The sequence below is a fragment of the Neoarius graeffei genome, chromosome 14 (assembly GCF_027579695.1).
Source record: "Neoarius graeffei isolate fNeoGra1 chromosome 14, fNeoGra1.pri, whole genome shotgun sequence".
Taxonomy (NCBI): Eukaryota; Metazoa; Chordata; class Actinopteri; order Siluriformes; family Ariidae; genus Neoarius; species Neoarius graeffei.
This window is the reverse complement of record NC_083582.1, coordinates 65548090-65574003: the sequence shown is the minus strand read 5'-3', so window position 1 is coordinate 65574003 and position 25914 is coordinate 65548090. Positions and strand designations below refer to the sequence as shown.

Below are 25914 nucleotides of genomic sequence, written 5' to 3'. Positions count from 1 at the left end.
TTGCCAAGATATTATTTTTTTGCAGTGGTCTCGGCAGATTCCTTGAAAAATCAGCTGACCTTATTGATTTTCCATCAGTTTATGGCCTTTTGGATTAGCTATGGTTCGAAAACATATGATCAATCAACATAATGATTGTTGCTTTGTACAAGGAAAAAAAAAAAAAAAAAAAATGTGCGGTTTAGAGGACATTAAATTCACTTTAATTTAATGTCATGAAACAGATCACGGCAGTTTGAAACAGCGATATTTTAACAAATATGATCCGACATTGGATTCTCAGAAGAATGAGGTATTTAATGATGTTCTGGTGAAAAGGAGACAGTGCAGAACGACAGCGAGGAAGCTCAGGCCTCACCTCTCGGCCTCCTCCTCTGTGACCTCTCGTCTGCGAGGGCTCCGGGAGCTGGAAACGTTGTTATTGGAGCCTGATGAAGCTGAGAAGTTCTTCTGAGACTTGGTGAGAGAGCTGCTCTCTAATGTCCCCTCATCGTTCACGGTGGCTTTGATGAGGTTACTGATCAGACAAGAATCAACGAAAAGAAAAAGGTTATTTACTTAGAGCTACAGCACCACCTACTGGGCAAAACCACAATTCAATTGGTTTAAGAATGAGCCTTTAGACAATGTGTCCATACTTGAAGCAGGGTTTCTGATTGGAGCTCTTGGGTGTAAGAGGCTTGTCCGAGTGGTTGTTGTGCAGCATGGTTGTCACGGAGTTACCCACAGCTGCTTTACTGCTCCTGCAGGGAAAACGTTCAACAAAAATTCACTTGAAACGAACACAATGTGAGGATCAACAAACACTCCTCATAAAGGAGTAAGATTTTAACATCAGCTGCCTTAAATATGTCAGAAGTCAGAGAAGCTTAATATTTACTCAGTCGTCCCCACTGCCAAGTACACACACGGTGTTAACACGGTTTGTCTCTGTGTTAACCCTGCAATTGCTGGGTTTCAGTCACGTGACTTTTCTTAGCGGTTTTACCAGAAGTGAAATAGCTGGTGGTCTAAACGGCTGCCGTAGTGCAAACACCTAGCGATAACTTATCAGAGTATGCTCGTAATCTAGAAGCCACTGCTCGCTTTAGATCTATTCAGAAGGTTGCTATGTGCAATGGAATCGACCCCTACAGTCTGGGAAAGAAGGATTTGTCATACGATCTCGAAAACTACCCTTCAGTCGAGTTCCCCGACATCTCGAACTATCTGGTGTTGCAGACGTCCTTCTACACCGCAAAACAGATGAAAGCGTGGAAGAGTATGGAGGCTTACAACTTTTTTGTACGTGGTTCGGTAAAGGACCTCGCTATCAAGTCGCTCCCGAATGAATCCTGTATTGATTCATTGTAAGTATGTTTTTTTTAAGCTTGATATGATTCAAATAACGCTGCTGAGAAATTGATCTTGATTTTATACAGTCTATGGACGTGACGTGACCCTAGTGGTTACTGATTGGCTGTCTCAGGGTCAGCTGTGAAAAAAAAAACAATCACATTTTAGAAAAGAAAAAAAAAAAAAACATCCACTTTCAAAGCTGCTTCATAGTAACGAGGACCTTGACAGAAACGTAGTGGAGTGAAAAGTACGATATTTGCCTTTCAAATGTAGTGAAGTCATAAGTTTCCAAAAAAATTAATACTCAAGTAAAGTACAGATACTCAAAAAGTGTACTTAAAGCGTGTCTCCCTCCCGTTGAAACTTTGTGTTGAAAAAGACTCATTGACGCCATTAAACGAATAAATACCTTCAAATGGTGTATTTTATATATATATATATATATATATATATATATATATATATATATATATTCCAAAATAAAGAAAATGAAATAGTTTTTGGACCCCCCCAAAAAGGCGCACTGATAGGCCTACGAACGATCGCGAAAAAATGAGGTCACAACCCGAGGTCACGTGATCGATCTGACCTCGATATATATTTAGCTGGAGCGAAAATGGCGGAACGAAAGAAGATAGGGAGGCCAGAAAAGTTCGAAACAGATAGTGCGAGGAAAAAGGCAAGAGTGGCATATAAAGCGGCAAGATATCGTATAGACATTGGACCGGTTTCGGAAGAGTGGATACGGCGAAAGGAGGAGATGGGGATGAAAACCCATGCGGATTTCGCAGCATTTCTACTGAACAGGTACATTTTGAAGTTGAAGTTTTGTTTATATGCTCTCGAACACAAGTGTCGTTCTTTTTGTTTATCGGCAGATAGTGACCTGGATCTTTACTAGGTCGGAAATGAGTGATTCGGCGCTATAGTACTACGCGGGCAAAAAGTAATCCCTTTATTCGAAAATTATTTTTTATTTCTAGTCGTTTATTTACGCTCACATTTGATCATTTATGATAATTTTCATACAAAAGAAAATACACGCAGTTTCAACGGGCGGGAGACTCGCTTTAAGTACAGTACTCAAGTTAATGTACTTTGCTGCTGTCCACCTCTGGAAATGAATGACTCCAACCCACCTGTTGTTGGCAGTGAAATTATCAGCCAGGGAGACACCAGGATCCCTTTTCTTCGGGCCAGTGGGGGAATCCATACTGCAGGTGCTGCGGGAGCTGGAGGGCAACGGGAACGCTCGTGGCTGGTCGTCCTTACACACACACACACACACACCTTTCATTTTGTTCACTAAAGGCATACAACCACAGCTTTATATTCTCATCTCAGGTTACTTTGCAGAATTGTTCTACAAATTTCTTAACCATCAGTTACTCACACAGTGCTGCTCCAGAAATAAGACAACTTACCATTATCACTCAGTGCGTTTACATGCACATAGAGAAAATCGGATTTCTGCCGTAGCTCGACTGAAATCGAAGTTCTAAATGCCATGGAAACACCTTAGCTCGGCTGAAATCGAACCGAACTGGATTTCTCGTAATCGAGCTACGCGACCTAGATTATGCGATTGTAGCCGAGCTACTTGGTGCATGTAAACCCTATCGAGCTACGTAGTCGAGCTACTTACTTCAGCACTGCCCCTTCCGGAAGTGACGAGACCACAAGCGGGAAACACAACAGCCTCGGTCGGCATGACAACAGTAGTCGTAGCGAGCAGCAGAAGAGGTCAGGAGGAACAAGGAGAACGAACGAACAAACGAACGAACGAAGAAGAGAAAATGGCAAGCAGAAACGTGCACTTCTGGAGCAATGAGGAGACAGAGTCCATGCTCATTCAGCTTAAGGAGTTGAATATATTAAAATGCATGAACACGGAACTGATAACTTTGTTTATACTCTTGAATAGCTCTTCTTCATGACGACAACCGGAAGTGTACCAACACGATGGGGCGTGTAGCGCCACCTGTGGCTCGGGTGCACAATGTACCTCACACAATAGCTCGATTTCCTTGTGTGCATGTAGGATTGGATTTCTCTGGCACCCCTGCTGGGACCCTTAGCTCGATTACCGACAGTAGCTCGATTTGGATGTGCATGTAAACGCACTGACTAAAGATAGCATTTTATGTCCTCTAGAGAATGACTTTACTTATAATAAATAAATCCAAAGCACATTTGTCCAAGATAACCCTGATTTAACCCTAAGCTAACCCCACAACTGTTTTGTGAGATATTCCATACAGTTATTACGTTAATGTAGATTCATTTCCAGTCACTGACTATCCCAGTAGCTCACTGATCATTATTTTATTTACTTTACTAAAGCACTGAAACTACAACAGCAGGACAGTGGATGATAAATGATGATCTATGTGGAGTAGTACCAGAATGTTCCATGTTGTGTGGTCTGTGGAGGCCTTAGTGAGGCTGGCTAGTTTCCGGCGGCCATCGGTACTGCTGTCAAACAGAGCCAAGAAATCCTCCGTATGGCCTTCACTGAGAGAGAGAGAGAGAGAGAGAATTTCATGAATGTCAATAAAAACAAAAAATCACTGAATCATGATTCACAGCAAATCAACAAAAAACGAATCACTGTACACATTCTGAGAAGGGTTCAACCACAGACTGGAACAAATTTCTTCAGGAAAAAAAAAAAAAAAAATCAACCTTATTATGATCCTGTTTGACCTTGGGTCTACCTTCAACCTCGGACAGTTTCAGAGACGTTAAGCCCATTAGACGGTTGCTTCCCCCCCTTCCCTTGCTTCGGCGCATACTCAAAATTTGCATAAAATCAGAATGGATGTGAACTCCACTAACGTCTACTTTAACTAAATAAATAAAATTATACATCGTGGTGTAGTGGTTTGCACTGTCGCCTCACATCAAGAAGGTTCCGGGTTCGAGCCGACGGAAGCCTTTCTGTGCGGAGTTTGCATGTTCTCCCCGTGCCTGGTGGGTGCTCCGGTTTCCCCCCACAGTCCAAGGACACACAGATTAGACAAAATACCCAGCCTCTGGGTTTGGACAAGACAGTGCATACTTAGTGCCAGTCCCAAGCCAGGGGAGGGTTGTGTCAGGAAGGGCATCTGGTGTAAAATCTATGCCAAATTTGAAGGCCCAGTGTGAGATTAGCGTGAGCTGAACTGGTTATTAACCTTCTGGAAAAAAGAAAATAATAATAATTTATATTGGTGGCACGGTGGTGTAGTGGTTAGCACTGTTGCCTCACAGCAAGAAGGTTCTGGGTTCGAGCCCCGTGGCCGGCGAGGGCCTTTCTGTGCCGAGTTTGCATGTTCTCCCTGTGTCCGCGTGGGTTTCCTCCGGGTGCTCCGGTTTCCCCCACAGTCCAAAGACATGCAGGTTAGGTTAACTGGTGACTCTAAATTGACCGTAGGTGTGAATGTGAGTGTGAATGGTTGTCTGTGTCTATGTGTCAGCCCTGTGATGACCTGGCGACTTGTCCAGGGTGTACCCCGCCTTTCGCCCATAGTCAGCTGGGATAGGCTCCAGCTTGCCTGCGACCCTGCACAGGATAGGCGGTCATGGATGGATGGATACACGCACACACGGTACTGTGCAAAAGACTTAAGCACACGCAATGAAAAGCTGTAGGGCAAAGATGCCTTCAAAAATAATGAAATTAAATGTTTCTACATTAAAAAAAAAAAAAATACCATAAAGTGGTGGGTTTCCCAAAAGCCTCTTAACGCTAAGAGCATCTTAACTAGGAGAGAGAGTGTTCATTGTGCTGCTCGCTCGACCATTTCATGATTATCTTTATGCTATGATGCTTTTGGGAAACTTGGCAAAAATCAGTAAGCAGTAATGCATGAAAAAAAGTCAATAATTGGTGCGAGACGTCTCAGGTCCAATGAGTGCAGTTTTATGCGGAAATGAACCGTAGGTTTTACTGAGCATCTTACAGAACCAGCCACAGTTCTTCTGGACACTTTGACTGTCATACGCTTGTCTTAAATTCTGCAGCAAAATTCAGCAGCCTTCATTATGTTTTTGTCTGAAAAGTGGTCTGTTACAGCCTAGTAAACTAGACCCACCTGCCTAGCGGCCAAAAATATTTTTGCCTAGCGAGTGGGTCTAGCCTCGCACCATATAAACAAAAACACCCCGGGCATCAAATCGTGCCCGCCAATCACAACGCAAGGTTTTTGTTTGAATTCTTTGGGCGGGCTTTTGCAGGAGTGACGACAAGGCTGCGCGATGCTGGAGAAAGCACAACAGGAAAGATGGCTACCGCTAGTGAACAGTGCTAGTTTGACTCCGCTTTGGAATCAGTTTTAGAAGAATTAGACTTGGAGTTTTCGTTGAAACATGAGCAGGAAGAGGCTCTCCGCTCATTCCTTTTCAAGAAGGACGTTTTCGCTGTTTTGCCGACCGGCTATGGCAAAAGTCTGATCTACCAGCTGGCTCCGTTCGTAGCCAAAAGGATGGGGCGAGTTTGTGCAGTACGAAGAATTAATAAACAGCTTTGAAACATTACTTTTTGATTGTTTCTTATTTTCCCATTATTTTAAATTTAAGGGAAATTATTTCACCAAACACCACTAAATAAAAACTCTCAAAAACAGTTGAAGCAAACACTTGGAAAAAAAAAAATAAGCGTTATGTAGTACAGACTCCAAACTTGTGGTCATTATCTCCAAACTTCTTAATATCTAGAACCTGTTTATTAATTAATACGCATTTTGAAAAATTATTTATTTCAAGGTCTCCCCCAGTGCTTTCTGTCGCTCTGACTACGTCACAGTCACTGTTGCGCTGATTGGTCAGAGCGTTGGCTTATATGCACAGAGACAGTTTGAAAGACAGCGGGTTGTTCCTCCTACACCCGTCGGAAATGTCTACGGATCGAGGCCAGACTAAATATTCACATTTAGTCTGGCTTGCCAGTCTAGGTCTGTTATGTAATATGCTGCTTTCTTTCCTGATATACAAAAACATTTTTTCCCTGCAACATTTAATTTTGTGCTGGAAAACTAATATTTGGAAATCTAAAAAAGTGTTTTTGTGCTGATTCCATAAATGTCGAAGTCATAAAATAAAAATCATAAACTAAAAATATCCACAATACAAAATACACGAACATCATGGAGGCATTATCTTTTTTTTTTTTAAACATCACTACTACGCCTTAAAGGAGAACTGAAGGCAAATTTATCATCAAAATTCAATTTCTCTCATTTTATTAAATATAGGAATGCATTTTTGATCACTATTTTGTCGCTGCTATAGCAAGTTATGAGTGTTTGAAATATGCTCTGTAATATATCAGTCCGTATGTCAAAGCAATGGCCATAAATGAGATTCGTTGAGACCTGTGCGAGACATCGTAGGACGGAAGTAAAACGTACAGCGGAAATCAAAGTCACCGACATCTGCCAACGTCGTCAAAAAGACGTGCGCGCCCTTTTTCGAATGCTGACGTAATCAAGCCGGAAGTTTTGTTTGTTTCGATAGCAATCAGGAAAGTTTGAAAAAAGTAGGCAGTAATCGTCATTTAAACTCGTTTTTGTGCAACATTTCGTTTGGAAAACAGTTTTCAAAATGGCGGCACTGACACCTGGCTGACACGTCATGTTTCAAAGTCTCGCACAAGTCTCGTGAAGATCCCGCGGATAAGCGACGCCTGCTGTGGACCAAACGAACTAAATTCAACACGGCTAAAAACCGAATAGGCCGATAAGTATCATATTTAATTGCGATTAGTTGCCAATACGAGTCACGATAGAAGGTTACTAAAACCGAAAACATAATTGAATAACACGTTAAGAAATAAAGCAAATTTAAAAATGACTTCAGTTCTCCTTAAACACAGTGGAAGAAAAACAGGTGTGATGAACAATATACCCACAGGAGTTCTGTTTCAACAAAAACAGCAAGCTGTCCTGAGCATGGCTAATCATATCAGATGAACCCGTTTCGAAGGAGGAAAAAAAAAAAAAAAAAAAGTACCTTTTTTTGTGGTGACAGCTTTGTGAGGACAGCTGCATTAGGCCTTTGCTTAGGAATGCAATGAGAGAGCAACCATAAAGAGACACAGATGCCTTCACAGAACACAGAGAATGCATATGGCAATCGCCTCTATCCAGACATTTAAATGCGTTAGACTATCCAGAATGGGTTGACGCCTTAACCATGGCCTTACATGCATGACGCCAGCTGGCCAAATGAAAAGTCATCCAATGCCGATTTTAAAAATTGCATTCCATCACGATTCGGGGAGGAGGAGGAGAGGTCAAGGAACGACAGCTATTGATGAGCAGAGGGAGGAGGGAACAGCAGAAGGTTATTCTTTATTCTACTTCTCTATAGGATAAGTAGTGCTGAGTGAGGGGAGGGTGACGGCAGCTGCCGGACAATACACTCCTGGTGTGTGCACGCTTCTCCTTTCACCGCAGCCTCATTCGACAGAAACCCGAGAGGCTTCCCTCTTACCTCCCCCCCCGTTTAGGATGAAGCCGCCCCCACTGCCCTCCTCCATATTGTTGGAGCAGCCGCCAGCTCACAATAACCATTGTCTGAAGAATAAAAGACGAATCTTCTAAACCCCAGCTGTTGCTCCTCTACACAAGGCAAAGCCCAAAAGTTTAGGAGCACGAAAACGCCTGGAGCATACACATATACTACATATAGGCAACAAGCCGAGGCGCCTCTCGGATCACTCGCTCACATCAATGAAAGCAATGCACAGAATGTTGTGAAGTAACCTATACGTTGCCTAGGAATGTCTGAGCAGAGAACAGCACAACTGCTGTAACCGAAACCTTCAGTCAGAGATTTTATTAGAAAATTGGACACAGATGGAATGGAAAGTCTTTGCACAGCAGTCAGTCAGTCATTCTCTGTAGCTATTTTCTCTGAGAAAAATCCACCTTAAATACACACCAGTAGACTGAATGTTTCACTTTATACAGTCCACTTTGCATCTGCAGCAATACGCTGTTATACTTTCAGGGTCATTTACAGGGTTTTCCCCAAAGCACGGATACGCGGCGTTCTGCCATGCTGTGCGACGTCAGCGCCATGCTGTCACTTGCACACCAATAAATAAATAAAACCCCAATACCATAAACTGAACAATGCAGAGTACTTACCGCACCCAAATATCTCCTATTCCCTTCTGAAAATGAGTAATAACTATAGACCCTTTTCAGTCACGTGACCTTCGTAAACGCGACCACCATTTTGGACATGTAGCGGACTTCAGCTCGAATTGGTTTGAATGCGAGGAAGGCGACAAACGGAGAACATACAAGAAAAAGGAGCGAGATGCAGAAAACACCTTCGCTATCCAGCGACATAGGGCATTTACAGGGCGAGCAGAGGGAGAAATAACAACAGTAACGACACATTAGCAACGCCGTACAGAAATAACGGTTTATGGCACAGACCCTTTCGGTTCTCGCTCATCTAGCTGCTACAATGACTGCTTAGACTGCAACAATAATACCGAACACACATTTAAGTATCCGTCGTAAAGACGTGAAACTCATCAAGTGACGAGTGTGTTCATTGATAAGCTAACACAATCTAAAAGTAGACATACCATCACACTGCCCTGGCGCTGTGTACAGTTTACCTTCTATGGTTTGTGCACTCACTATTTGCCATTACTTTCTCCAACCGTTGTTACAGATTACAGGGAACGGCCTGGATTTAAGAGACAAATACATGTTCCTCTTATTTTGAACACTTATTTGTAGGCAGTGCTTAATTTGTAAAGTGGGAGGTCCCGGAGCGCAGAGGATGAGTGGCTCCGGTGCGGAAAAAAAAGGGGGGGGGGGGGCACGGCGCTGTGCTGGGCTGCGCTGCGCTTCTGGGCATGTTTTGTAATAACACTGCAAATTAAGTTCATCTGCAGATATTTTGTGGATGTCGTTTCATGAGAGAAATCACCAACAAGACAGATATCAAAATCAGACATTAACACTAAATAAACTTGCATTTTTTTATTTAATTATTTTTTTTTTTTTGTTACATAGTCAAAAGAGGTGTCGGATCACCGGATCCAGTGTAAATAGCTGCCGGAGCCAACGCCCGAGGTTCCGGAGCGCGCTCCGGCTTGCTCCCCCTCAAATTAAGCGCTGTTTGTAGGACACTGCCTCTGATTTGTCCTACAGTCTACCAACAGCAAAGGAACACAACGCTAGCTAATGTCATTAGCTAATAGCTACTACAGAAGAACAAAGAGGTTACAATGGGTTATTTTAGCCTATTTGGTTACACACTCGCCGCCATAGAATGTTAACAGCAATGTAATGCCTTTTCTGGCTAATTTTATTCGTCTTACCTCCAACAAAGTGGTCACTACACAAGCGTTGGTGTGCCGCTATCCATCTTCTCCGTCGGTCAACATCTACCAGGATCCGATAAAATGATAACCCTTGCCTTGTTTGTTGATGGTTACTACATCCAGGTGCACAACAATATAGTGGCATGATGGAAGTCTTGCTGAAAATAAACACTTTCTTTGCTGCCGTTCCTCAATGCTGGCTGTGGTAAACTACTGGTAGTACATGTCCAAAATGGCGGCCGCGTTTGTCATGACGTCACGTGAAAAGGGTCTATAGAACTACGAAGATCTTGTAATATGTAGGTCGGAACTATCCTGGTACTCAACCCAGAAGTGAAAAAGGGTTTCGCTGCGTGCACTGACTGCCATTCGCAACCTTACATAAAACCACGTTCTAGGCGCCGGTCACTAGATGGCACTGTTGCGTGATTTGACCTCGATTCTGTTCCTGGCACTATACTGCAGGCTTTTGCGTGCGACTTTTGCCTGTTGGTCTGTATTTGACAGCCATATTGCTAATATTCTAATTTCAGCTGTTATATTGTTCAATATTATGCATTTTTTGTTGCGCAATAAAGTTAATTATTATACATACGCAGAGGTGGACAAAGTACCCAACTTCATTACTGAAGTCAAAGTACAGATCCCACTGGTCAAATGTTACTCCGATACAAGTGAAAGTTGTCCAGTCAAATTTTTACTTAAGTTAAAGTACTGAAGTACTTGATTTTAAAAATACTTAAGTATTAAAAGTACATTTTCTGTCAACGCATCGTTGTATTATTGCCACAGCACTTACAAAACCTAATGCCTCTGAAGCAACTGACTGGGTTTACTGACTAGCTTGTAGAACCTGTAGAATAAACGCCTGGTAGAATGTTAGAAAATGAAACACAACTGAACTGAAAAAAAAACCAGTCATTGTCATTTTTTTTAAATTGTAACCCTCCTCCCCACCCTCACAAAGCAGCATGGTAGTGTTCTGACCCAGCTCTGGCAGTGTGTGCACACATGTATGTGTATATTCATCAGAAAGACAGTGGAATAGCTGTAAATGCAGCTTGCTCAGAAAATAAAAATGACAATCCAACCTGCTTCAAACCCAGGTCCACACTTCAAGCTTAATAACTGCCCAACAGACAAAAAAAAAAAAAAAAAAAGACCATCATCTGACATCAAAACAAAAAATTCCAGCAATTTGTTGTGACTGACTAGTACAATACTGTCCATCTCACAGGTCTCACGTACGCGCACGCAAGTGTATGTATTCATGCACATACAGTATGAATCTGCCTGTGCCATCATGGTGGTTGAATGTTAAGCTAGCTAGTCAGTGAAGCTCCACCTGACATGCTAGCAAAATCTTTTCAAACTCGAAATCATATTGAGTAGCTAACGTTACTCGAAAATAAAGATTTTTACATTTTGTTTATTTGGCAAGATTATGCTAAAACATTTCTAAAAGGACTTCAGAAAAGTTAATGTTATTCATCTTAGCATAACTCCATTTTTACATGCTAACTAACAGTGTCCAAGTTAACTAGCTATGTGTTAACGTTAGCCGTGGACAAGGCTGTGGCAACTTGGCGGGCAAATCCACAGAAAGTCGTTTGACTAACCAGACTGCACAGCTATTACATGCCTCAATATGCTTCTGCAGGTCAGACGGCAAGTTTTTGTAGGCCGTGACGTGCTCCGTTTTAGGCAAGCAAAGCAAACATTTAAAACGAAACAAATCTTTAAACCTTTCAGAAAACTGAAACATGGGTTCTAGCTATAGCCATGAGTGCGTTCATTCCCCAGAAGAACCGCCTCCTACCATTCTGCCATCAATTGATCATGTTCAAATGATGCTGTTGAGAAATCATTGAACTTGATTTTATACAGTCTATGGACATGACGTGACCCTAGTGATTACTGACAGGCTGTCTCAGTGTCACCTGCGATAAAAACAATCACGTTTTAGAAAAGAAAAGAAAAAAAGAACATCCACTTTCAAAGCTGCTTCATAGTAACGAGTAATGAGGACCTTGATAGAAATGTAGTGGAGTAAAAAGTACGATATTTGTCTTTCAAATGTAGTGAAGTTAAAGTCATAAGTTGGCAAAAAAATTAAATACTCAAGTAAAGTACAAGTACTCAAAAAGTGTACTTAAGTACAGTACTCAAGTAAATGTACTTCGTTACTGTCCACCTCTGTACATACGGGCCACTTTTTCCATGGAATAAGAATTTATCCTATTCCCTTCTAGTGGGTTTATTGATGCCATGCAATATTGTTATCATATCGCTTATCCTCTATGTATTACGCCACTCTCCACAATGGAGAACGAGTGTGCAATATTGTTACAATATTGCACGTTGTCAAGACAACACAACATCACACATCGGAGCTCATGCGAAGATCCAATGACAAAACTTTTCTGTTGCGCATGCGCACAATTGTTTCTTTGTCAGCCGGGAGAGAGAGAGAGAGAGAGAGACACAAGGCTAATCCAGTGCTCGGTTTAAGCAATAAATAAATAAATAAATAAATAAACTGAAAACTGAAACTAAAAGACACGCTGAACACTTTAAAGGCTGCCAAAACTTCATTATATATTCTTCATGCATATTTACAAGAGAAAAACATACCAACGGACATCGAAAAACTGGAAAAGAGACATGTCAGAGGTGTAAAACTTCCACGCTAGTGAGTGACGGTGACAATTTGTACACAAGCATGGCCGCAAGGTTTGCTTCGTTAAAGGTGGAAGCTTTAGAGAGAATTTTGAAAGAGAAAGATGCACTGAACACCCGAAAGTCTACCAAAACTTCATTACATATTCTTCACGTGTATTTACAAGAGAAAAACATACCAAAGGACACCGAAAAACTGGAAAAGACAGCAATAGCAGAAATATTGTCAAAGTTCTACTTGTAGGTGAGGAAAAGTGACAGAGACTTTTACAAGAGGACTTCACTCATGGACTTCATGCAGGAAAGCCATTTTGTTTTGAACAACTGCAATGTAACAATTAACTACAACCAAAAGTAACCATGAACTTGAACTGTCGACCTGTATATTAGGGTGCATCAGTTGCCCTCACTTTCATAAAATCTGATGCATTTTTTTTTGGGTGTTCCTTTTCACCAATAAAAACATCCTGTAAAATTTTTTGACCATATTCAAAAGTCTAATGGTGGCACCATGAGGTTCATTTTTTGCCAAAAAACGCTTATTTTATGTTTTCGCGTAAGGTTTGAATCACAATGTTGGACTCCATTTATTGATTTCTTGTGAGCCAGAGATCATGTTAAGAACCTTTGCAAGGAATTGAGAAGCATTAATGTGATTCATAATACATTTGTATTGTTTAAAAGTAGTTGAACAATGATTCAATGGACAGCTAAAACTCAAACTGTGCTTGATAATATACGTATTTAGAATATGTACTAAAAATGTGCATCTAAGATATTTGGTATACTCTATAAAGTGCCATAATATTTCATGAAAACTGATCGAAATTTTGTCATAAAAGTCATAAAATAGCAGCTTTTCCATAACTTTGAGCTCCTGGTGCCACCATTAAACTTTTGAATTTTGTCAAAATATTTCACCCAGTGTGTTTTCTTACCAAAAGGAACATAAAAACAAAAATGCATCATGATCGGAGGAACTTTTCATTTTTAGGGGGCAACTGATGCACCCTACTGTATATAGCTTGTATACAAGTTGGGTTGTTGTTCAGGCTTTTCGGACTTTGGACCATTTTTATTGTTAGAACTTTGACTTTGTACAGTACAGTGGATTGACAGAACATTGAATTACATTCGATCAGAACCAGCATTCAATATTGGTAAGTTACCGCTTTGTTCTTAACTTTTTGTAAAATCTATAATTGTTCCATCAAATGTGTATGTACGGTATAATAATAAATAATAATATTGTCTGGCTTTTTTCGTGGTATATCAGATATATTCCATTCAGCTACTCGTCTTCGACTCGTTCAATATCATGCTAGCTGAATGGAATATATCTGATATACCACAAAAAAAAGCCAGCCAATATTATTTAAATATTTCTCCGAATTGACTGTTTCCAGTGTTTTCATTTCAAATGTAATGTTGCCCTTTAAATTTGGCCCCTGTGCATATCGGACAAGGTTTTTAAAAAAAAAAAAAAAGGCAAATTTAACAATGTTGAATTGTGCCCAAGTCAGCTCTAGATGCCACCAGAAAGCACCATTTGAAGTCTCTCATTTCAAAATTTTCCAGGATAGCATACCCCTTCCAGGCTGGGCTGCACATCAGTAGCACCGCTCTGATATATATATTTTTTTTTCCTGGGGAAAGCCCTGACTTATCTAGCTGAACTACGTACACCACATTTACACTAAAAGAGAATGGGATTGATGGTTTATACCCGGGTCGAGCGTTGGCCTGCTGGTTCACCTGCGTGGTGCTGTTCGATCGCCGCAGATTCTTAATGGCACGGGAACTCCCAAACCCACCATCAACCTGCCAACAACAGGAAGGAATAGCCCATCAATTACAGGGTCATTACAGTGCCATAATGTGTTTTAACTGCTGCTGGCACTCAAACATGGGCATGAGGATATTCTGTCTGGCTGAACTCCAAACGCTTCTGTTACGTCACATACACATATTTCTGCTTTCAAAAAAAAAAAAAAAAAGCAGGAAACATACATGTTCCCAATACATCCAGTTCCTAATAATACTTTATACCACAGAGCTCTTAAATCTTCAAATCTGAGTGTTCAGTGCGTTTTTCTGTGGCAGAAGAGGAATAAAATACTTTAGGATGTGTTGTTACTGTATTAGGAAACTAATCAACTTCAGGGTGGTTGAGCTTGATGATTTTCCTACCACAGCATGCCCAGTCATGTTCGATTCCTTACCTAAAATAAGTAAACCTTTGACTAGCTATATGTAAAATTTAACAGTTAGTTAGTTATTCCACGAAATCGAGTTGTACACGAGCTGATAGCCGACAAGAAGCATAGCGCCGAGTTGGCTGTAAGCCATGTACGACAAGATTGAGCAGAATAACTGTTTTATTCTATCCACATTCACTGGATTTTGAGAAACAGCGCATTTTTTGCAAATGCGATAAATAAAAGCTTTATACAAAACATCCGACAAAATCATTTCTGCTTAGAATGTGAACAAACCGGTGAAATGCCAGTAGCAACGCGTGAAAAATGATAATAATAATTCTTGAAAAATAATAATAATAAAAAACAGATACGTTCTTATCATCAAATACTTTTATTCCATATTTTGTTGGGGTTTTTGTTTTCGAGTTGAGTTTTTATTTCCTCCTCGGTTGGTTCAGCAACAAACACGCACCGCCATTTTGTTTTTCTCTACTCACGGTATATGAGCCGATAGCCTAGTAGTAGAGCAGCCAATCAGAGCATGAGATTGCTCATATCCAGTGACTGTGGATAGAATAAAAATTTTTTCGCGGTCCGGTTTCCATCAAATCCTGCGCTCTGATTGGCTGGCGAGCGGGTCCGTATCCTACGATACGGACCCTGGTTACGGACCTCTGGCGACTCGCTCGTTCACAATAACAACAAACATCGTAGCAATTTTTGTCAACATTTATTTTCGCGTTTCTCAGAAGAATAGCATTAATTTTACAGCATGGATAGCGATAACAACAGTGTTCACAGCAAAAGCGAGTTTTACTACCCTGAGGAAGACGAAATAAAAGAAGACATTTCAGGAGAAAGCTAAAAACCTGTAACTGTTGCTAACGCCGAGCAAAAACATGGCTGAATCCTGAATGACTCAATTTTGTATAAATAGGGGACTACATAGGCGGCAAAATGTAGTTTTTTTCCTGCCATGGAAGTGCACTTGTATACCGAGGAGGAAGCAATTTGCATTACAGCCGTGAATGAGGATTCAAAATGGCGGCTCAGCTCGGTTTTCCCTTTCGGGCGCTCTCGTTTTCTGTTAGAATTTGGTAAAGAAAAAAATAAATATATTATTTACCAGCTTAAGGTCAGTCCGTACGGTGAAATACCGTGACCTCGGCCTTGAATACTGACCTCGGCCCAGAGGGCCTCACTCAGTACTTTCAAGACCTCGGTCACGGTGTTTCACCATACGGACCCCCCAGCTGGTAAATAACATATATTTAGTTTTCACTCTAAGAGCAGCACTTCCGATAATATTTGAGGCAAGTCGAAGACTGAATATAATAGCAGATTATGTGCCTCAGTTTTATATTTAAAATCAAATCTTATTAGCATGATATATTGTGGACTTGTACACACCCAATATCAGACAATGGTATATACAGAAAAGTAATATTCCAAGTAGGAACAATTTGATGGAAACTCTAATGTTTAAGAAAGTGCAGACTCACCAGTGTGTTGCGTTTGCCACGTCCATCGCTGGCCACAGACACGGATATAGAGCGGGAGAAGTGTTTTCCTGGCGATGCACTGCTGGGTCTGCAGCCCATCGAAAGCTGTGATCCGCTCAAGCTCAGATCCAGAGCATCACCGGCCATTCCAGACTGGATGGAAGTGGGACTGCGAGTAGTGTGCATCCTCTTAAGGCATGAGATCAATGGAAAAACAGGTCAGTAGTCTTGGATTCGGGGGCAGATATAATAATAATAATAATAATAAAATAAGAAATTCAGTGGTATTTATCTGAAATGGAAAAGGATTTAACTGTGACGCATTTAAGGAGATTTGAGGAGGCTTCGTGATACAGTCAAAGAGGATTTAGGGTTAAAGCCCAAAAGTTGACTGCAAAGGAAGAATTAATATAGCCATTTCAAATCCTCACACAAATCCACAAAAGAAATTGTGCAGTTTTTCAAAGGCCGCTGCAGGACTCATCATTTAGGCAGTAAATCTAATTATTCAATAATAAGGTGAGAGGATCACAAATAGCCCTTGTAATCAATCTAGTTTTCCACAATACAATGCCGGGGATGTGTAGGAAAATCACAGAGATTATACTAGATAGGATAATAACCTGGGCGGCACGGTGGTGTAGTGGTTAGCGCTGTCACCTCACAGCAAGAAGGCCCGGGTTCGAGCCCCATGGCCAGCGAGGGCCTTTCTGTGTGGAGTTTGCATGTTCTCCCCGTGGGTTTCCTCCGGGTGCTCCGGTTTCCCCCACAGTCCAAAGACATGCAGGTTAGGTTAACTGGTGACTCTAAATTGACCGTAGGTGTGAATGTGAGTGTGAATGGTTGTCTGTGTCTATGTGTCAGCCCTGTGATGACCTGGCGACTTGTCCAGGGTGTACCCCGCCTTTCGCCCGTAGTCAGCTGGGATAGGCTCCAGCTTGCCTGCGACCCTGTAGAACAGGATAAAGCGGCTAGAGATAATGAGATGAGATGAGGATGGTAGCCTTTGAACAGGTCTTCCATGTAGAGATTACCATTTCTGCAAGATTACATCAACAGAGATCGTCATATGAACAGAGATCTCTGGTATGAACCTACTTAGATAACACAAAAATACTAATACTAAACTAAAAAAAAAAAAAAAAAAAACTGAAATCTTTGAACCATTGCTCATTTGTAGCCAGTGTAGTTTATGTCAAAGTATAACGTTCGATAAGAATACTTACCAAAATGCAATTTATGCCAGGATCAGACTAGACCGGCGTTTCTCAACCACTGGGCTGAGACCCATTAGTGAGCCGCAAAGTGCCATCTAGTGGACCGCAAATTTTTCCCCCCCTCCAAGTTGAAGCTAATTTTTACTCGTAGTAGGGTACAATTGCTGGGTTGCATCCGACATCACATCCACCTCATTAATCTACGGTCACACTACAGCTCGCGATGGGTTATCGATGAAAATGAGGCATTTTGGTGGCAATATACACGTGCTAAAAGTTGTGGTCACACAGCAGGTCAACACTCGACTGTCGTGCCTTTGCGTGCTTGAGTCTAGCGCAGCTCGAGTGGCCGTGCACGCTCACAGAGTGCGTTGTGCATGCGCTTGGGACCCAGTCATTATGGGAAACACCCGATACTGATTTGAGCGCAAATCAGCACACGCAGGCACGGACGCTGTTTTCACAGAGACTTTGTGAAGTATTATCACGGTCACGTTTGTTTCTAGCCATGTTTATAACACTGTTTAAATACTCTGCTTTGCTTTCATTTGTGCTTTGTTTTTGTAAATATTACGCCTATTAATAAACACTCTTCCTGCACTTAGATCCGTCTACTGCCGTCTATCTTGTAGTGTCCTGATCCCCAGATCTTTAACCCAGCCATATATAAAAAGTTGTACGCCTCCATGCTCTTCCAGGTTTTCATCTGTGTGTCCGTGTAGAACGATGTCTGCAGCACCAGGTAGTTTGAGATGTCGGGGAACTCAACAGATGGACAATTTTCCAACTCGTAGGAAAAATCCTTCTTTGTTAAGGCCTCTGCATGCTCTTGCAACAAGGCTTTCACAGATAGCTTTTCGCAGACAGTTGTAATTTATCGTTGAGTGGGGATTAATAGGCATGCGCGATGTTATTCACTGCCACAACGCAAGGGGGCGCGAAGTCGCGAAATCGCTAGGAGTAGTTGGTGGGTGTGGTTAGTGGAGTGTTTATCCTCCGGTTACTTATAATGACTAGAACTGGAGTCGTATAGATGTACGTACTTCCTCGATGTACCTCACTTCCTCGATCAACCGCTCTTCGTGCTGCTCCATCTTCGCTCGTGTTTTTAAAAATGCCGGTCGTGAAAACAAACCAAACCGGGAAAGTAGGGAAGCGGAAGTGCGTGTACAGCGGATGTAGAGTGGACCAATCAGAGCCCTCTTGTCTGTGACGCTGTCTGCGAGGCTTCTGCGGTGGTCACAATTTTTGGGAGGTGCGCGCAGAGCGTCTGCGAAGGTGGGGGGACTACGCAGACACTGTCTGCGACGCTATCTGCGAGGACTGGGTTGTCAGCATAAATTGGCCTTTAGCGTGTAAGGATCTAATCCCATTGAGTGGTTTCTATATCCACTTCTTTTGAGTGTACTTCTTGGTTTTAATAACTTGCTTGTTTGCTGAACACAAACATGGCAATAAGTTCTTGTGTTAATAGACCAGACTCCACTTTTGGATCATTAACCCCTTTTGACTGAGAATGACCTGCATGCATGGTTTGGCTTCTGGTACATCCATACAGTTTTAAATACAATACCTACAATTAATAACAGTTTGTTTTTATTGCATTTATTTAATTCCTGGGCTCCCATCTGTAACAGGGAGTGATGTTGCATCCCATTAATACACTTTACAGTAGATTATTAGATTCTAATAGAACAGAGGAGCCAAAAGAATCGGGGATCTTTTTTAACAGGCTCCGACTTGTTACAAGTATGAATAGGTGGGCCTTACAGTAGAAAAAGTTGAGAACCCCCGGACTCAATGATATTTTTGTCTTTCCCAATGGTGGCCATGTCAGATTAGGCAACCATAGTGCCAAAAGCTCTTGCCGTATCTTGGTCAGGAGATTGACAACACTACAAATTTGACCATGACCAATCATCGTTCATATAGTGGAGGAGGGTCAAGGAATTGTCAATCATGGCTACTGGTTAAAATCAAGGAACATATCGTAGGAGTTATCAAACTAGGCAGGAAAATCCAAAAAAAATCCTAACACGCTAGACTCCTTGTCAAGATGTCGTAGGGCGTCCCAGAGGCCACGTCACTGTTCTTCGATTATATTCCACTACAAGCCCCATTTGTTCCTCCTGATATTCTTATTACCTCACCCGGGACGGAGTCCATTAGGGGGCTAGGTATTGTTTTCAGTCGGGTTTCTTTGTTTTTTGTAAATGATATTACGGGAAAACTGCTGGATCAACCTTCATAAAACTTTCAAGATAGATGGGCATTGATTTCAAATAGAACCTCCAACATTTTGAGGGTCATCCAGTCAAGGTCACCAAAAAGGTCAAAATCATTTTTGTTGTGGCTACTGCCTCGTATCGAGGGACTAGCCATGATGTCATCGTGCTGTAGGAACATGAGTGTAATGATCACGCATTGCACATGCCCAGACACGTGTTCCAATTAAAATGACCGGTGAGTGTATGCAATTCGGTTCACCATTCAAAATAAATGGACTAGACTAAAGAAATCGCTTTCAGACATGTTTATACTTATTACAGAGGGAAAGTGCGTTCCACTGAGCTCTAGCGCCGGGCCATTTCTGGGAAATAAGAGTGCTTGGGTCATGGCGACAGCGTGTGTATGTCAGCCTCGGTTCGGAGGTTTCAGTTTGGAAAACTGTAAGAGGTAAGAGTAGAATAATATAAAGTACAGACACTTGGTATATTTTACTTCTGTGATATTTTTAAATTGTTCATTTTTGGATTACGCTTCATTTTTGTTGCTACTGCCTCAGAGAGTAAATATATATGCTATATTTACTGTATGGACATGGGATCAGAAAACTAATTTATTTATAAGAAGTAGCCGCATGTACCCATAGGGTACCTATTTTTTTCGTGATATCTTCCTTCATATTCATCATAAATGCTACCAGGCGAGGTTTGTTTTGCCTGGCAACACTTGTTCAGGAATAAGAACGTCTTGGGCGGCACAGTGGTGTAGTGGTTAGCCCTGTTGCCTCACAGCAAGAAGGTTCTGGGTTCGAGCCCAGCAGTTCATGGGAGCTTTTCTGTGTGGAGCTTGCATGTTCTTCCTGTGTCTGTGTGGGTTCCCCCCACAGTCCAAAGACATGCGGTTAGGTTAACATGGGGCGGCCTTGGGCTGAGGTGCCCTTGAGCAAGGCACCTAACCTCCAACTGCTCCCTGGGCTCTGTTAGCATGACTCACTGCTCTGGGTATGCGTGTGTGCTCACTGCTCGCATGTGTGTGCTTCAGATGGGTTAAATGCAGAGGATGAATTTCACAAGTATACGTGTGATGAATAAAGTTGTTATTATTATTATCCATCCATCCATTATCTGTAGCCGCTTATCCTGTACTACAGGGTCGCGGGCAAGCTGGAGCCTATCCCAGCTGACTACGGGCGAGAGGCGGGGTACACCCTGGACAAGTCGCCAGGTCATCACAGGGCTGACACATAGACACAGACAACCATTCACACTCACATTCACACCTACGGTCAATTTAGAGTCACCAGTTAACCTAACCTGCATGTCTTTGGACTGTGGGGGAAACCGGAGCACCCGGAGGAAACCCACGCGGACACGGGGAGAACATGCAAACTCCGCACAGAAAGGCCCTCTTTGGCTGCTGGGCTCGAACCCAGGACCTTCTTGCTGTGTGGCGACAGCACTAACCACTACACCACCGTGCCACCATTATTATTATTATTATTATTATTATTATTATTCTACATAGGGCCAAATTACTCAATTCTGATTGGTCAATCAATCAAGGAGGGCTTTTTTCCTTAACACAGGACCGTATTTCTGAAATGCTACTGGCTAGTTCGTTGCTTGGTTACGGTTACAAAAATTCAAACGTGCAAGATAGTCTTGCGCCCTGATTGGTTCAGAAAACGTGAATGGCTTCCGAAGTATGAATTTGGCCCTATATATTATAAACAAGTAATCGTATGGTTCCTCGTAAAATTAAGGATCAATTTCACTCGTGATTTCGAAGTTTTGAAAACTTCAAAATCACTCGTGAAATGAATCCGTAATTTTACTTGGCCCCATATGATTACCTATACTTCTTATTATTAAAGCCTGATTAGAAAGAAAGAAAAAAAAGAAAGCACAACTTTATACCATCACACACTTGTGAAATTCCCATCTGAAGCAGTGAACACACACACACGAGCAATGAGCACACACGCATACCCAGAGCAATGGGCAGCCATGGGAGCAGTTGGGAGTCAGCCCAAGGCCGTCCCATATTAACCTGTGGAGGAAACCGGAGCACCCGGAGGAAACCCACGCAGACACGGGGAGAACATGCAAACTCCATACAGAAAGGCCCTCGCCAGCCGCTGGGCTCGAACCCAGAACCTTCTTGCTGTGAGGCGACAGTGCTAACCACTTCCTATCTGGAATATTTGTGTTTATGGTCATGTTTTTATTTCTTGCTGGGGACCAAATGTCCCTACAAGGAGAGGAAGATCTGACAGTACATTTGGATGTTTATTTTTTTTTTTACATAAATCCAAAAATAAAATAAAATCCCTAAAAGAACCAAAAGGTTATTGGTTACTGTTAGGGTTAAGTGTCAGAATAACATTAATTAGCTGCATTAATGCCAGTGGAAAGTTCTCAGAAGGACAGTAGGACAAACGTGTGTGTGTGTGTGTGTGTGTGTAAGACACAATTCCAGTGTTACAGTTACAGGAGCTGCGTTTCCATGGCAATGCCAAGCGTTGTTACAGGTGCTGTGACCGTTATTACCAGCTATTCTGCTGAACCGAGAACAAAACATGAGAGTCGACTCCTAAATGACTCCTACATTATTGTTATTTTTATACAGTTCAGATATACAGGCATTATTTCACCCTGTCCAGTAAACAGGGAGCCGTGGGATGCGATTCAAAGCCACTGGTCAGGATTTTGGTCGAGTCTTCTTTCAGCAAGCATGTACTGAGAGCAATATCAAACCTCCTATTTACTGATTCAGTTAAAATTAAACTGTCTGGTGCATGCACAGACTACACTCAGGGTGTTTTGTTGTTGTTTTAATATTGACTCGTTAGCATAAAAAAACCCACACAATAAAAGCAGTGAGCTAAAATCATTACTCAGCACTCACCTCAGCCTGAGTCAAACCGTTTCCACTGTAAAATCCCACTGTAGCTGTTTATTCCCGTTTCCAAAGATCCCGAATGTCAGATTCCTGAGTGCGATAATATCACACTTCCACCATGGAAAACCAGTTTTCGTATCCAACAATAAATCCAGCGCAGCCCACCTCTTATCAACGAGCCTATCAAATCGCTCAAACGACCTCCACTGTCCAAACACAGCCAATCACAGACAGCAATAGGTGGAGCTTCACGGAAAAAACCCGACAATAAGCCCACCCCTACGATTCTTTTATTGGCGGTTGCTCGGATACTCAAGGTTTTTCACGGCTATCTGATTGGTTGCTTTGATTCGAGGGGCCGAACAAAAAGCCAAGCTAATGTTTGGTTGAAGTTCAGACTAGAGATGTTTGAAAACCGAAAGAATAAGCATGAGAATATGAATAAGAATTAAGAATAACTGTTGTAATAAATATCTCTATACATCAATTTCTATCTTATTACCGATGTTTTTACAACAACACACATTATGTCTACAAACACTGAAAAAAAAGGCCACCAAAATATGACACCACGACACATTAAGGTAGCAAATATTTATTTTTCAGATAAACTTAAATGCAATTTTAGAGGAAAGAGTATTGAGGGGGAAAGGAATCTGAACCTTATTTCTGCTCCAATTAACAAAGAAAGAAAGAAAGAAAGAATTAGATTTTATTAACAATAACATTCCCATTATTTGGCAGGTCCCTATTAGAAGAAGAAGAAGAAGAAACCTTTATTTGTCACATGCACACTGAAATTCATCCTCTGGATTTAACCCATCTGGAGCAGTGAACACACAGAGCAGTGGGCAGCCACACTACAGCACCCAGGGAGCAGTCAGGGGTTCGGTACCTTGCTCCACGTCAACCTAAGTGCATGTTTTGGACTGTGGGGTAAACCGGAGCAAACCCACGCAGACACGGGGAGAACATGCAAACTCCACACAGAAAGGCCCTGAGCGGCCGCTGGGTTCGAACCCGGAACCTTTTTGCTGTGAGGCGACAGTGCTAACCACTACACCACCGTGCTGCCCCCAGCTTTTACATCAACTGATGAAAAATAATAATTGTTAGCACATCCAATTAAACAGGTCCTTGGCTGAGATAAAATATCAAAAATGATCTCTCTACTGTATAATCCTGTTTATAATGCTGGTCCTCCTGTAACTTTGCACCATCAGAGCTTTTCTGTTGACTGCCATGAGTCACTTTGTACCTTTAGAGTTCATTCATTCATTCATTCATTCATTCGTTTGTTTGTTTGTTACCTCCGCCAAGGAGGTTATGTTTTCGGTAGCATTGGTTTGTTTGTTTGTTTGTTGGTTGGTTTGTCTGTTAGCAACATTACGGAAAAAGTAATGAACGGATTGCTCTGAAATTTTTTCCAGAGGTGTGACTGGGCACAAGTAACAATCCATTAAATTTTGGCGGTGATCCGGATCACCTTTTGGATCCCGGATTTTTTTAAAGGATTAATTTTTTCCCCATTGAAATGAATGGGCGCGCGACGCAAAAAACAGATTTTTCCTTCTGTAGGCCAAACCGTAAGGTATAAAGTCATGAAACTTGGTACACTGACAGAGGAGTGGACCCTGATTGATTTCATGTTGGTACGTCTCACGCTCTAGCGCCACCAACTGATCACCGTCTTACATGCGTTCATGCACGTAACTTTTGATCCGTATGTCCGATTTTCATAAGTCTGGTGCCGTTGGAATCTTTGGAGCTAGACGATTCCAACGCATCATATGACGTCATTCTCAGCCTAATTAGATTTTCCGCCATTTTGAATTTTGTCCAAAGTGAACGTAGAGTGACCCTGGCCGCATGTTTTGTCCGATCATCACGAAACTTGGCACACATGATCTCCAGTCCATGCCTAATGAATGATATTCGTTTCACTCTCATACGTCAAAGCGTGGCAGCCAATCAAAATCAATATTTTGTCATTTGGCCACTAGGGGGCGTCACAATTAGCAAAAATGTATTTTGGCTCATATCTCAGAAACGCTTTGACTTATCAAGACCATATTTGTTGAGATTACTTTCGGCACCAGTTCATGTAGCCTCATCAAATTTGGTGTCATTTGGCCACTAGGGGGCGCCACAATGAGCAAAAACGTGTTTTGGGTCATATCTCTTTATGGATTTAGAATTACATCTACATTTTCATGTTAGTGATGCTCTGGGATGTCTCTGTAAAGAAACTTGCCAGCCTGTCATCTCCATATGAGAATCCGCCTTGTGTCTTGGCCAAACTTTTGCGTGTTGACACAAAACTTGTCGTGTGGGCGTGCGGTCGCCTCTCTTGCCGGGTCGCCATGGCGGCGCACCTGAGCAAGCACACTTTCACATTTTCTCCGGAAATGCATTCTAGTTATTATTATCACCTCTGCCAAGGAGGTTATGTTTTCAGTAGCGTTGGTTTGTTGGTTTGTCTGTTAGCAACATTACGGAAAAAGTAATGAACAGATTGTTCTGAAATTTTTTCCAGAGGTGTGACTGGGCACAAGTAACAATCCATTAAATTTTGGCGGTGATCCGGATCACCTTCTGGATCCCGGAATTTTTTCAACGGATGCTTGGTGGAGGTCTGCGCTCTCCGAGTGCTTTTCTAGTTTCCCATTCAGTACGACCACTTTTGCACCGTTTTCTTATTTTCATTCATTACCATTCTTGTTTTTAACACTATTAATGCACATTCACCTGTACAATGCACACACACACACACACACACACATATATATATATATATTTTTTTTTCGTTACATTTTTATCTGCACATTGTATCGTCGGCTTGTTCTTGGGATTTTTTTAAAAATCCTATTTTATGTTGCACAGTGTGTCTTTTTCTTTTCACATGTCTAATAATGCTGTAACAAAACAATTTCCCAGCTTGGGATCAATAAAGTAAATCAATCAATCAATCAATCAATCTTACAAGCTCCTTAAAATGTTGTCACTGTGTCTATGTGGGCTTGATTATTATTTTGACATCATTAATAGGCAAACAGCAACATATTCAACCGCATCATTGTTAAACAATAAATCGTATTGAGTAATTCCAGAACTGCTCCGTAATTAATTCACATTCACACTTGAGATAATTTACACAACAAAGTCAGTGGGTACTGATAAAAGGAACGTTGTCGCTTACAGTAGCTTTATACATCACAACGGAACAGTTTTGAGGAACACAGTTATCTCTTGAAGTGTACAGCAAAACTCCAGACTTCTGCACCCTTGCTCAGACAGATCTGCTCTGAAAGGTTGTCTAATCCAGGCAAGACAGGAGCTCCTTTTTTTTCCAAATGTGATTCCAGAGTGTATCTGATGCTGAAAGAAAGGACAGAATTGGGGGAGGTGCAACAGTTAGCATTGCCGTTCATTGTTCCTTGCACACACATTCCATTTCTCTGCCTGGCCAGCTGCCTACTCGCGAGGTGACTCAAGGAGGCTTGGAATGACAGATGGAA

General features: G+C 41.8%; 2 protein-coding genes across 3 annotated transcripts in view; both read right to left on the bottom strand.

The window, feature by feature from the left end:
* The window catches only part of cep131 (centrosomal protein 131), a 103553-nt gene extending 81028 nt beyond the window's left edge, over window positions 1-22525 (bottom strand). For both annotated transcript variants that reach the window (XM_060940239.1, XM_060940240.1), the window contains exons 1-7: window positions 22403-22525; window positions 16053-16241; window positions 14076-14170; window positions 3741-3852; window positions 2478-2605; window positions 639-743; window positions 359-517 (exon numbers count right to left, since the gene is read on the bottom strand). In XM_060940239.1, the coding sequence (XP_060796222.1) occupies window positions 359-517; window positions 639-743; window positions 2478-2605; window positions 3741-3852; window positions 14076-14170; window positions 16053-16238 (785 nt within the window). In that variant the 5' untranslated portion in view covers window positions 16239-16241; window positions 22403-22525. The remainder of the gene's footprint in view (window positions 1-358; window positions 518-638; window positions 744-2477; window positions 2606-3740; window positions 3853-14075; window positions 14171-16052; window positions 16242-22402) is intronic.
* Window positions 22526-22975: 450 nt separating this feature from the next.
* Window positions 22976-25914, bottom strand: part of rnf213b (ring finger protein 213b) — a 140818-nt gene continuing 137879 nt past the window's right edge. The window contains exon 63 of the mRNA XM_060940238.1: window positions 22976-25774. Within this exon, the coding sequence (XP_060796221.1) occupies window positions 25639-25774 (136 nt within the window). The 3' untranslated portion in view covers window positions 22976-25638. The remainder of the gene's footprint in view (window positions 25775-25914) is intronic.